At 41.8% G+C, this 13,998-nt stretch overlaps 1 protein-coding gene across 1 annotated transcript; it reads left to right on the top strand.

Moving 5' to 3' along the window:
* Window positions 1–5,952: 5,952 nt before the first annotated feature.
* On the top strand, window positions 5,953–13,835 carry naglu (N-acetylglucosaminidase, alpha). The gene is made up of 6 exons (XM_061232908.1): window positions 5,953–6,445; window positions 7,883–8,030; window positions 9,114–9,260; window positions 9,344–9,429; window positions 9,577–9,833; window positions 10,011–13,835. The coding sequence occupies exons 1-6, from the start codon at window positions 6,024–6,026 to the stop codon at window positions 11,216–11,218; spliced, it is 2,268 nt and encodes a 755-aa protein (XP_061088892.1). The 5' UTR covers window positions 5,953–6,023; the 3' UTR covers window positions 11,219–13,835.
* Window positions 13,836–13,998: the final 163 nt, after the last annotated feature.

Here is a 13,998-nt window from a genome sequence, read left to right as displayed (position 1 = left end):
AGCAATTTCCTTGTTCTCTCGCTATTTAGTAATACTCATCGAAAATTATGTCTGGTAGTGATAGTAACTTTGGAATGGCTTGCTTTCGTCACTTCCGTTTCTCTTCTCGTGCACTGATTCGCTAGCTGGACAGCCAATCAGAGAGCTCTCTCTCATCGACGGCTCCGGGGGCTCCGACGCCGATTCAACATGTTGAATCGGCGTCGGAGCCCTCCAAAACACGCCGACGGAGTGTCGGCGTGTGGGACACACCGGAAAGACTCGGCCGACAGGGCGCCACCTACGTCCGACGGCCAACCGTCGGTTTGGTGTGTCCGGGCCTTTAGATACCCCAGATTCATTTTTTACACATCTGAACACCGAGCTTTTGGATCTTTCCAAATTAATCTATAAATAATATTTATTGTATTGTATTGCATAATTCAAAGGATTTGTTTTTCCAGAATATTGAGACAATATGGAAGGTGATTTCATGAAATGGGAAAACATTGGCAAGGTTGCAAAATCAGGGGGTTACTCCAGCAATGAAGATTCCAGTGATTTACAACTTTGCCCATCATACGTACTGTATATCTTCTGGGTCTAGTTCCAGAGGAATCTGGAAGTGAATGTTATTGGGCAAAGTATACAATTCTTTTGCCCACATCCATAAATAGGAACAGGCAGCAGATAAAAAAGTAACAACAGCTATGAGAATAGAATTCACCCAAATCTGTTGTTCAATCAAAGGTTTGGATACATGCTTCAACCCAATCAGTGTGTGTCACTTGCAGTATTCAGAGGAACATTAATCAGAATGAATTAGATGTCACATGTTTCACTTATCATTTTGGCTTTAGTTTTAGTCAAATCATGTTGTCAAAGAGGGCCTGAAGCGCACCCGAATAGAAGGTCATAGGGTTAGCTCACTCCCCCAGCATCTTTACAACAACATGATCAATCTGTCTCACTATCATCAAACTTACAGATTTGCCCAAAGTTCAACTTCCAAAAGTAAAGACTGAAGATATACATTCCCTGCTTTGGAGACATGATCCTGCTGTCAATCTTTCATTCATGAGAAGTTGGTGACCTCTCTGGAGTGACAAATTTCTTCCCTGTCTGAACATCGGCGCTGGTGCTGTTTGGAGATTCAGAAAGTGGGTATACAGTTCATCTTTTGAATATCCTCAATATCAAATCAATATAGCTATTACTAAACTGTCAAATAGAGCCAACCAAATCTTATATGGCAAAAATTAACAATCGTTTTATTTTACATTTCTGTTTCAGTGTTTAAGGCTTTGCTGTCTCCAAAAATCTGGGGTATTCAATCTTATCCAAAAAAGCAAGATAGTTTAGGCCAGCTCTACAATCCCGGATTCAACTAATTAACTAATCATGGTCTTCAATCAAGATTGCTTGGCAAACCCCAAAACCTGAACCGACATTGGCCCTTTTCAGATGAGATTGGACACCCCTGGTCAAATGGTCAAAACAATTTTGTCTAAAGCTGGGCTACCCAATCTTATTCAGGGAAAGCTAACATCCATTAGGTTTTCATCCCAGTCCTAACAAAGCATACCTCACTCAATAGCTTGAGATCTCATTGAGCTGTTTAGCAGAATAGGGTGTGCCAAATTAGGGTTGAATATAGAATAGATCTCCAGGAAGAGGATTAGGCAGCACTGGTATCAGTATGTACTGAATTCTAAAATGCTTGCTTTGGGAAAACACCGTTTTATTACATGCATCAGGAAATTGGACCGCGGTTTGGAAACAGCTCAAACCCATAACATTGATGATAATTCGATTCATGCTAGAGCTGTAATTAGTGCTTCTACCTAGTGATGTTTTGACACTGCTGAATTTGATAGGTTAGTTTCACTTTGGCTGGATTTGGCAAAGCAAAAGAGATTATTAAGCAGGACCAGTGACCCACGCATGTACATCATACCTGTGCCTGGCCTGTCAGTGGCCTCATAGGGATCTCCTGGGGAATGAGACTGCTGGATTAAGAGGATTATTTTCATCCATCTGGCATTCTGCCCCTGCTCTGTTACCAAAAATACAAATACATGACACAAGGGGACAGTCTGGAAGCAAAGGAATACAACACTGTGTGTGTGGGTGTTTGTGCGTGTGTGTGAGAGAGAGAGATAATTTAAATTAAAATTAATCATCTCATTTTTATCAGATCATGAGACCACATTTAATGAACTATTCATTCAAATCAGTGGTGTGATACTGAGAAGTATGTATGAGCATTTGTGTGGGTGGATAAAATTATGGCAAGCGTGCTCTTGGTACTAACCGCAATCTTTCTCTGAATCACCCCCACAGGCTCAAAGGAGCACTACAGTCTAAGGTTTAAACACAGAAACGTGATATGAAAACATGTTATGCATAAAGATCATAGCGTGCAGACGAGCAGAGCCACAATGACCGCAGAACACCTGTTGAATTTCCGCTGAATTCACTTGCTGTATGCATAGGATTGTAAATGCACGTGTACTATCGATGTTAAAAATACACAAAGAGTTTGCATGCATGGCCCATGATTTTTAAATCAAGAGGTGTCTATTCTGACAGGTCCAGAAGCTTGGAGTTTGAGAAATATTAATAGATACACTTCTAAACATGAAGAAATAAAGGTAATTGATTATGATGAGATATCCAACTGAAATTTGTCCACCTGAAATCTGACATGCACCATGAGTACTTTCCTAAACCATTACACTCCTCTACTCAAACGGCTCAATGTTAAAATGAGCATTCAGTGGAGTCACATGTAGTGAGGCATGAGGCTGACACTCCTGGGCAGCAGCCAGTGCTGCTGAAGTCTTCTGATTCACAATCTGGACTGAAAGAAAGCCATTCTTCCCCCAGTGACGAGTTTGGTTCATCTGGCCATAAGCAAGCCAAAACAAGCACATGCACATTCTGTGAACATCATCAGGATATTTAATGATTGCACCAGATCAGAATTTGAACAATTGCAGGTGCGTGTACGTATGTATACATACACACACGGATGCATTCAGGTGCGCAGGCGCGCGCACGCACGCACACACACACACACACACACACACACACACACACATACACAAGAAGATACAAGCAGGTGGGATTGACAGACAATTCATGCCGTTGTGTTCTTACATGATATTATGAGTCTATTTGGATTTCACCTCCTGATTCAGAAGGATATGCTGTTGTTGCTGCCAAAAATATTCATATCTATTCTATCTCACAGCCACCAAGCCAAGCTGGTCTCAAGGGAATAAAAAATAACAACAATAAAATTACAGGAAATTCCACTCTGTTTGGGTCACTGTGACATGTTCCACCAGAATTATTTTAAGTAAAGCCACTTCTTTGATCCATGTACAGTCACTGAGCACTTTATTAGGAACACTAATGCTGCTTATTCATGCGATTATCTAATCAGCGAATCTTGTGACAGCAGTGCAGTGCATAAAATCATGTAGATGCGGATCAGGAGCTTCAGCTAATGTTCACATGAACCATCAGAATGGGGAAAAAATGTGATCTAAGGGAATTTGACTCTGGAATGATTGTTGGTGCCAGACAGGGTGATTTGAGTATCTCAGAAACTGCTGATCTCTTGGGATTGTCACACACAACAGTCTGTAGAGTTTGCAGAGAATGGTGGAAAAAAAATTTAAATCCAGCGAGCATCTGTTCTGCGGGAAAAAATGCCTTGTTAATGAGAGAGGTCAGTGGAGAAGGGCCATACTGGTCAAAGCTGACAGGAAGGTGACAGAAACACAAATAACCACACATTACAACAGTGGTATGCAGAAGAGCATCTCTGAACACACAATGCATCAAAGTGGATAGGCTACAGCAGCAAAAGACCAATAAGTCTAAAAAATAAGTAGGCTACCTAATAAAGTGCTCACTAAGTGTATATTAAACAACAGCCAGGATCAACCCAGAAGGCTGAGAATGGCAGTTTCATGTTCGCGTTGAGAGAATAATTAAAGCATGTAGCATTATCTTATGTGAGAAGAGAATGATAGCAGATGGTGTTAAAAGCACATAAAAATGCCTTTGTTTATGCATTTTGCAGTAGGCTAGGCCATGACATGGATACACCAGCATACTCATTAGTCCATGCAGAACTGAACCCATTGGTCAACTTTCATCAAGATTTATGATAAAACACAAACTCATTATTCTTGCCTTTTACAGTTTGCAAAACATTACCTGAAAATGAAGGTCTGCTCTCAATACACCTCAGTACATAACAGGAAGCATGTGGGTTGAGAAAAGAAGTAATAGCACAAAATAATTGAACTTCTATCACCACCTAGTGGATGAACAGAATATAAATATACACAATATATTTAATCATCAGCAGAAATTGCTAAGAAGCAGTAAAAGCATTTATTTACCAATATGAACAGGAATAGTGGCCCATATAAACTCCTGTCACTCCTGTCTAGACATGCCACTCCTGTCTAGCCACATCACTCCTGTCTAGCCATATCACTCCTGTCTAGCCATATCACTCCTGTTTAGCCATGTCACTCCTGTCTAGCCATATCACTCCTGTCTAGCCATGTCACTCCTGTCCAGCCATATCACTCCTGTCTAGCCATGTCACTCCTGTCTAGCCATGTCACTTCTGTCAAGACATGTCACTTCTGTCAAGACTTTCAGCCCGCCTAGGCGAGATTGCGGACTGGGGGTGCTGGGGTGCAATTGTGGACCGGGGTTTGGGCCCAAGTAAAATTAGAAATAATATATTTTTGCATAGGGTTGAAAAAAGTATATCGACTAAATGTGGCAAATTTGGTGGTGATTATATTTTCTGGTGTAGCTTATTCCCAAATAGTGACCTGTATGTCCACTGACCTTAGATGTCAACCTATAAATGCCTGCCCATGAAATAGATAGCTTTTTCTTGGTAGGACTCGGTACTGCATTACTGTTTATGAAACTCATATATGAGATGACTTGTCTTGGAAAAAACTGAGGGGGGCATAAGCCACAAATACAGAAGCTGGGGTTTTTCCTGGCACACACCCATTTTCCGAGGGAGCATGTGGAAATAAAATCTATACAAAGCACCAATTTCATGTATGATGTCACTGGCAAGCAAATACTTGTATAAATAATGTCGATCAAATTTTTCTAAATAAATCCTAAAAAATTGTGTAAGAAAATGGCAATTGGCATTAGACATTTTCTTCTTGGGAGCAGGTGGGAGGTCAAAGGAGTTTACAATGTGGTATAATTGCTGAGAATGCCAGTCCCACCCCACAGTGGAACACTGCAACTACAGAAGTGATGACAGATGTGGCACAGCAGGCACTGAGCCCACATCCTGCTTCCTCTGTTCTGCTGAGAGGACATATGCGCATGGCTGACAATGCAAAATGATCCTCCTGTACATTGTTTCCAGGGGCACAGCAGCTCTGGTTAGGTTTGCAGATGAGTAGCACTGCCATCTTGTGACTATGTGAATTATCGTCAACGTTTAATTAATTACATGAAAGCGCTACTTATGCACAGTGAGACACAACCTGCACCTGGACAATTCATCATCGTCAATATGTACCCTGATTTTATTCTTGGTAAAACTGCAATCTGAATAACAACGGCTATGTCTTGTTTATATTTAAAAGCAATGCAGCATTCATCGCAGGAGTTTGTTCATTGGCATCTCAACTTTGGACAACGAAAAACGACAACTTTTTTCAAGTCAGAATTGTTTTAAATTCCAGTCAACTGTTTTATAACTAATTTACATTGCTTGTGTTGTGACCTACATTCGCCTAATTGGACTTGAAGTGCATTTCGCCATTTAAATTAGTCATGTGATTCATAGTACAACGTTGTTGCCGGCGTATACACTTTCTCGGCTGTGATTGGTTGCGGCTGTTCTAGATCAAGCTCTGATTGGCAAATGTAGAGGAAACTTGCGCTTCCTGTTCATTTTAAGAAATAAACATGAATGTGCTGTATCGTCGTGATCGAATGCCCAGGCTACTTTCCTCTAATGAACTTTCAAAATGACTTATACTTTACAGCATTACAGTCTCTCGCTTACCCTGCTCCTGCTAATCGCGGTTACGCTTTCTGTCGATGCCGAGTTCCAGTCTTTGGATAATTTGAAACCGCAAACAAGCGACAAAATCCAGACAAGAGCAGTAGCCGACCTTCTCAAGCGACTTCTTGGAAACAGAGCGAGGGAGTTCAAGGTGTTAGTCAACAGAACTTTGGCTAATGGAAACCTTGATGTATGTGAACTCCGGTCAACTAGAAACAACAGAATCGCAGCGACAGGAAGCACGGGGGTAGCACTGGCTACTGGAATATACAACTATCTGAAGTATTTCTGCAACTGTCATGTGTCTTGGTCAGGTAGTCAGCTGAATATTCCGCGCCCACTGCCCCCCGTTACTGGGGTTCTGAAAATCAGCACCCAACACCGGTATGTACACGAGAGCTCTGCTGTGTTCTAACCAGCCCATTCTGATAAAACTGGAGGTGACCACTAACATTTCAGAAACGTCAAATAACCGTTCCGCTTGGCTATCACTACATTCTGTAGAATGTAGAGCATATCAACCAATATGGTACGAAAGAGCGCTTAACTTAAAACTAGTATAATTTAGCTGACATCAATGACAAATCTCTAGAATTGCGTTATTGTTTCCAGTGCGTTCTACGCTGAATTCTGTGACTGTCACTGGCCATTCCCAGTTGGAACACGAACTGTAGTGTGAAACTAACGTGCGAAAAGTGATCCTGTCGCATTATTCTCGCACGGACGCTATTGAAAACCACAGTGATATAGTTGCCAGTCCATGCATGACTACATAAATTCAGGGCACATGGTTCGCTAAATGTTACCAGTCACTGTATGGAATCCACAAATTAGACACGCAGAACCACGCATGGAGACACACACACAAACAAATTGGCTGCCCAGATTGCGGTGCTATCTCTAAATAGAGGTGAGATACTTCTGTGAAAATAATAAACACAGTGGAAACGATTTCACTCAGAGCAGTATAAGTATATTGTTACAGTACACAGTAATATAGATTTAAAAAGTTTCATAAGGCCAGCACTATTTTGTGTTTGGTCCATTCCAAGATCTGCTCTTGGTCTCATTTTCATTGGTCTACATCTTTGGCAGTGTATACCATGCACACCTTGTTTTTGGTCTGACACACCTTCTGGCTCTTTGACCCCAACATTCCTGCACAGTCTAGTTCTGCAGTCTGCATTGCGTCAGCCTCAGTGAAGGCCAGAGGTCTCTGAAAAAATGGGGCACAGTTAATATTTTGTTGTTGTCGTTTGTTGTGAGTGTAGCGGACACTTCTCCCATGGCGGTACTCTGTGATCAGGCTTTATATTAACTGTGGCTCATTATGGCCGCTTCAACTGAGACCAGCTATGCTTGGTGCTTAGACTAAATATGTAGCAGCAACAACATGACACTGGTCCTTAACAGATTACAAGCAGTGTGCATCCTAGGCCCAGATAAATTCTGTTGCTACACTGCACACTGTGTTCATCAGCTTCTGGAAACGCCACCCATATGTCTACAGACAGGACATAAAAAATAACCTACTGGATAAAGGACCTTGTGTTTGACCAGTAAGTTATGAAGATACAGAGGTCCATTACTCAAATTTGGCACGATGCTCATTTACACTGCTGGATCTTTACTGCAACATTTCATTGTAAGTGCCTTGCTCAGGGGTGCAGTAGCAATATTCAGTCTAATATTATAACCGGTACTCTTATGTCCACAAATACTGAACTAAAATATCGCTGTTTTATATTAATTGGTACGTGGGGTTTGCTTTGCAGTCCTGTTTTGTGTTACCTCACTTGTTCTCCTCCCCTGGGTTGGCAGGTTCAGGTATTACCAGAATGTGTGCACTCAGAGCTACTCCACAGTGTGGTGGGATTGGTCACGCTGGGAACAGGAGATTGACTGGATGGCACTCAATGGAATCAACCTGCCCTTGGCATTTAATGGACAGGAGGCCCTGTGGCAAGAGGTGAATCACTTACCAAACATTAACCCTTTGAGGAGTAGGTTTATTTTGAATGTTTTTTCCAAAGTATTGCTTTTAATTATATTGTATTTTAACCTGTCTAGCACCCTTATTATCCTTCTGCATATTTTGAGGTGGTACAGGCATGCTGTAGATGGCACGTATATATTGTGGGAAGGGAATCCCGAATGCAACAGAATGAAGATTGACGTAATGAGGCAAAATGTAATAACATAATTGGTCAAATGTGACTAAGAACTAAGTTTTGTCCTTGTTTGTCCTGATCCATAATCTGCTGTTACACTCTCTGTGCCTGTTGCCATCACAACCAGATAACATTGTGACAGGGCCTTCATGTGTCGGTTTTGTGTACGTAAGTCTCTTTCCAATCACTTATTTCTCACCTTTTCTCTCCTTTGTCTTTGCCTGACTTGAAAATTGATTAAGGTCCGCAATCTTTAAAGAGATTTCAATCCATTAAATCTTCCTTCTAAGAGCTCGAAGCCAAAGTTAGGAGGATCCCAACGTTTTCTCGAGCAAGAAAACATGAGCACACCCTTGGTGGAAGTATTTTTTTTTGAAGGCGTGACGTATAAATCATCAACCTGTGGATCCACCTCTTCCCATCTGTCACGCGTCTGTCATGCGTCTGTCACGCTTCTGTCACGCGTTTTCTCGCTTCCTCCTTTACCTCCCCTGATGAGTGGAGTTACAAGCAAGAAAATGATCACAAAAGGGAATAAGGAAGTGAAAAAGAATGACAGGAAAGAATCCGATGTCTTGTGACATCTTCTCTTTTCTCCATCCAAAATACATGTGCAAGCTCAAGCATGAATTCTAACCTAACTTGCATCGCTGATATTAATATGCTTACAGCATAAATGAAGGAATTTTGAAAACATTTTGCAATGCTAATTTCTTTTATATATACATATTCTATAGTAGTATAATAAACAAATAATAGATGCACCTTGTACCGCTTTTGCCCAGGTGATACCAGTTATTCCAGTCAGTGCTGACATTTTAAGTATTGATAGGCCATACATCTTGAACTTCAGCTGACAATGAAGTGTCTCTCTGTCCCAGGTGTACCTCTCCCTTGGCTTGAATCAGACGGACATCGACCAGTTCTTCACAGGCCCCGCCTTCCTGGCCTGGAACCGAATGGGCAACCTTTTCCAGTGGGGTGGCCCACTGCCCCAGTCCTGGCACACCAAGCAGCTGTACCTTCAGGTACTGACGGTTACTTTTACAAGTGTCTCTCTCTTTCAGCCTGTGCGGTTACTTCACTCATAACGATTTCCCTTGTCATCCAGTTCAAAATATTGGATCGAATGAGAGCATTGGGAATGATGCCGGTCTTACCTGCCTTTTCGGGGAATGTGCCTCAAGCCATCACCAGGTTTTTGAATCTTTAGTTTCTGCAGTATCCTGTAGTGTAATCTGATTGACTGCATAACATAACATCAAAATAAAAAATACAAAATATTATTTAGGATGAAAAAAACATTACTTCATCACTGTATAAGTGCTTTTGCAATCTTTGCAGGCTGTTTCCGAAAGCAAATGTGACCAAGCTGAATCCCTGGAGCCACTTTAACTGTAGCTACTCCTGTGCTTATGTCCTGGATCCTCGTGACCCCCTCTTCCAGCACATTGGTGCTCTATTCCTGTCCCAGCTAGTTAAGCAGTTTGGGACAGACCACATCTACAATACTGACACCTTTAATGAGATGACACCCGCTTCTCCAGATCCGGCCTATCTGTCTGCGGTCAGTCGCTCTGTGTTTGCCGCAATGACCTCAGGTAAAAATGGCAACCAAGCCGTCCCAAGTTGCTATTGTTGGACTCATTGTGGCTCATAATTGTCCTAGTTTCATGATCCAATCCTGCCGGCCACAGTTTCTTTGCCCCCCAACTGTGTCTCCAGTCAAAATTAAAACCATGCTTTTCTTCTCTCTCCCCCCACGTCTTTGTCCACAGTTGACCCCCAGGCAATTTGGCTGATGCAGGGCTGGCTGTTTGTTCATGATGTGGACTTCTGGAAGCCAGCCCAGATCCAGGCCCTCCTGCATGGTGTGCCCATTGGCAGAATGATAGTGCTGGACTTGTTTGCTGAGTCCACACCAGCCTTCTCCTCGACCCAGTCCTTCTATGGCCAGCCCTTCATATGGTGCATGCTGCATAACTTTGGAGGCAACAGTGGACTCTTTGGCACAGTGGAGAGCATCAACTTGGGACCCTTTGAGGCCCTTCGCTACCCCAACTCCACCCTGGTGGGGCTGGGCATGGCACCAGAGGGCATAGAGCAAAACCCTGTGGTGTACGAGCTGATGAGCGAGCTCGCCTGGCGTAAGGAGCCTGTTAACCTGGGGAAGTGGGTCTCCCTGTATGCCACCAGACGCTATGGTAACGCCACTGAGAACCTGGCTAAAGCCTGGAAGCATCTATTTCAAAGCGTGTACAATTGTACCGTGCCACACTATAAGAACCATAACCGCAGTCCCCTGGTGCACAGGCCATCCTTGCATATGCCCACTGAGGTGTGGTATGACCCCAGGGACCTGTATGAAGCCTGGAAGCTCTTGTACAATGCCGCCCAGCCCCTTGTGTCTGTGGAGACCTTCAGGCATGACCTGGTCGATGTCACACGGCAAGCCTTGCAGCTTCTGACCGCCGAGTACTATAGAGAAATCAGGGACGCCTTCCAGAGCCAGAACTTGTCAGAGCTGCTGATGGCCGGAGGGGTACTGGTGTATGACCTCCTGCCAGAGCTGGACCGTCTTCTGTCCAGCGAGAGCCACTTCCTCCTGGGGTCATGGCTGGAGCGAGCGCACTCGCTGGCTCTGACTGAGCAGGAGGCGCAGCAGTATGACCTCAATGCCAGGAACCAGATCACACTGTGGGGCCCAGAGGGGAACATTCTGGATTATGCCAGCAAGGAGTGGGGTGGACTGGTGGAGGACTACTACTCTCAGCGTTGGAGCCTGTTTGTCAACACCTTGGTGGAGTGTCTGGATAGGGGGAGGCCTTTTAGGCAGGAGGACTTCAACAAAGCTGTCTTCCAGGTGGAGAAGGGTTTTGTTTTCAACCAGAGGAAATACCCATCCAAACCACAGGGAGACACCTATGATATTGCCAACAGAATATTCTTGAAATATTACCCACAGGCCTTAAAAAGACTGAACTGAGCAGTGTAAAAACAGTTCCCTACTGCGGCACAAAGAATGCCTCTGCTTCTGTCTTCTCTGTTACATAAAAATGGACAGGAAACATTTTTATGTGACATAAATATGAGGTTAATGTGAGTACTATCACCTTTTAATTTGAGGGTATTTACATCCATATCAGGTGATCTGCATACAAATTACATCCATTTCAGTGGACCAAAAGTAATTGGACACTTGGCTTCTCCGCTGTCTCTGCTTAGCCGCTTCTTTTGTGCAGGTAAAATAAAGCTTTCAGTATCTAGTCTTGATTCAATGCTTTTGACTGCCTTTAGAGTTTGTTATTGGGGTTTATCAACTATAGTAAGGACCAGAGTTGTGCCAATGACAGTCAAAGAAGCAAAGAAGAAGGTGACATTCTGTACTTTAACTTCATATTCATTGTTCCATTTCAAATCCAATGTGCTGAAGTACAGAGCCAAAATAACAAATTGAACAACTGTCCAAATACTTATGGACCTCACTGTACATAAAAACCTCCAGAGTTATGGACCAACCAATATGAACCTCCAGAGTTATGGACCAACCAGTCAGGCGAACAGGATATGAACCTAGATGCAATTATGCCTTTTTAAGCACATTTTTGTAGTTGTTTTTTAGTATTATGCAGTAAGCTGAAATATGTCACTATTTCCGTTTGATTAAAAAAGTGGAAATACCTTTTCAACTCTATTGCTGTGTGGTGTGTTCCTGTGGGAGCAACAGAAATGGTTTACATTGTAATTATTTACTTTGCTGCAAAAAGTATGTTTTCTTTGGTTTGTTGTAATTGGAAGATGTCTACTCCTAGCAGACCACAGCTCCCACTTCAATATTCCCTCACTGATGCATTGTCTTTAATGAGATGGCAAGAATAATCTTAGAATAATAGTTTGCGTTGAGTTTGGCCCACGTATTCTTCTTCGTAAGGGCTATTATCATGCCTTAGTTGATTTGAACTCAACACGCATACACGCATGCATACGATGGCTTTTTTTGTTTTAACACAAGTAAATTTAGTTTTGCTAAAGCTGGATGCATACTTGCTGCGGAAACTAACTTTGGCTAGTTCGTATGAATTAAATTACCAAGTTAGGGGAGAGCAGAACAGCTCTCTTGCAAGTTCCAAATATATTGTTTGTTTTAGATTATGATTGGTTACCTAATGATGTACTGCCAGACAGTGTGAGAAGATTGACAATACCAAGAGAACAAGTGGGAAATGCTGAGATTAAAAAAGAAAGGTGTTCAAACATGATTCAGCCAAATGTGCCAGACTTATTGATATATTTTGAGTTAAAACAAGCTTGTAGCTGACAAAAAAAGCTTGTAGGCGCGGATAATATAACACTAAATAATGACAGTGACAGGCTTGGGTTAAATACGTAATTGTTTTGGATTCAAATACTTTTCTGTACTCAACTGTTATTGCCTGGTACAAATGCAGTCAACAAAGTGGTTTGCACTTAATTTCCTACTGTATTTCCTACAGTTCAATTTGACAAATTTCAAAATGATATATTTTTTTGTTTTTGCTCTGTACTCCAGCAAACAATCTGTGAATTACAGCCCCTATTAACATGGTCCCCCCAATTTTTGGGACCAGTCTGCACTTTAACCACATAGTGATTGTTTTATTTCAGCTTGTTTGCTGAAGTACTGAAAAACAACAAAAAAATATGTCACTGTCTAAATACTTACAGACTGCACTCTAAGTCCCTCAAAGTAAAAAAAACAAAAACATTACATTATCTGGAGAAAAACTACCATTGACCAGACCTGAAATTCTGGTGGAAGCGGCCGCTTCCCCTTGTTCTGTTTGGAGCACAGTGAGTTCACATTATACCCTGGTAGCTAGCCAGCCGACTGGATGATATGGATGGATAAGATGGATCTTAATATACAAATACCATGGCATGATGTAGGCCAATGCTCTGCTGAAGTTGGCACAGAGTGGCTTGCTGTTCGCATGAGAGCATTGTTAACATGCCCGGTATTGATATGTGCTAGATTTCCATTGGATTGATTGGAAATAGAAACATTTGTAAAACATTGTCCCATCCCCATGCAACAAAAGCTCTATAGATTACAGCAAAATGTATGTGAATTATCACATGTAATATGCACCACAGTGTGTCACAATGTCTTTGCATTATTTTTCAGTGTGGTATGTTTAACCTTTAAGCATTTCTATATGCTTTTGATGGACTAAACATTTCATTAATTTTCTGAGAGGTTTTGAATGTTTTTTTTTTTTTTTGGATCAACCAATTCTAATTCAAGTGGGAATTCTCCTAATTGCCACTTGGAAAAAGATGCAAGAGTGAGTTTCATTAGTCAAAACATTTGTTGTAAAAGTATAAGATTTTTTATTATTCATAGCAATGTACTATTTAGCACAATTTTGGATAGATTTGGCGACACTAGGGGACACCAGGGTATACTGCCTGCATTTTTCTTCAAAGATCTTTTGTAGTTCTGCATATAACCTTCAGGTTTTGCACACTTCAGTAAGTTCAATGAGTTTATGATTAATAAAACAGTTCCCTGTTTGTGACTCTCAGTATTTAATTAGAAAATAAAGAACAACTTCATTTTTGCATTGTGCCTGCCTTTTGTATTTGTAGCACTTTATTTTCATGATTTAGTTATAAATAAACTCAATTAGGTTATTATTGTAAATGGTACAAGTGTCTTGCTTCATCTCAGCAGTTTTTCAAGTCTATGTGATGCCGCTGGAGTTCTAAATCCTCAAAATAGAACAC

This window comes from Conger conger, chromosome 2 (assembly GCF_963514075.1).
Source record: "Conger conger chromosome 2, fConCon1.1, whole genome shotgun sequence".
In the NCBI taxonomy this organism is placed as follows: domain Eukaryota; kingdom Metazoa; phylum Chordata; class Actinopteri; order Anguilliformes; family Congridae; genus Conger; species Conger conger.
Note: the sequence above shows the minus strand (reverse complement) of the source record. Positions and strands in the feature narration are given on the sequence as shown.

What these genes read in the sequence shown, in the direction of transcription:
- naglu (XM_061232908.1), top strand. Translation starts at nt 6,024, where the DNA reads ATGACTTATACTTTACAGCATTACAGTCTCTCGCTTACCCTGCTCCTG. An exon ending in AGGAGGCCCTGTGGCAAGAG is followed by an intron (nt 8,031 to 9,113) that starts GTGAATCACTTA and finishes TCTCTGTCCCAG; the next exon opens with GTGTACCTCTCCCTTGGCTT. An exon ending in CCAAGCAGCTGTACCTTCAG is followed by an intron (nt 9,261 to 9,343) that starts GTACTGACGGTT and finishes CTTGTCATCCAG; the next exon opens with TTCAAAATATTGGATCGAAT.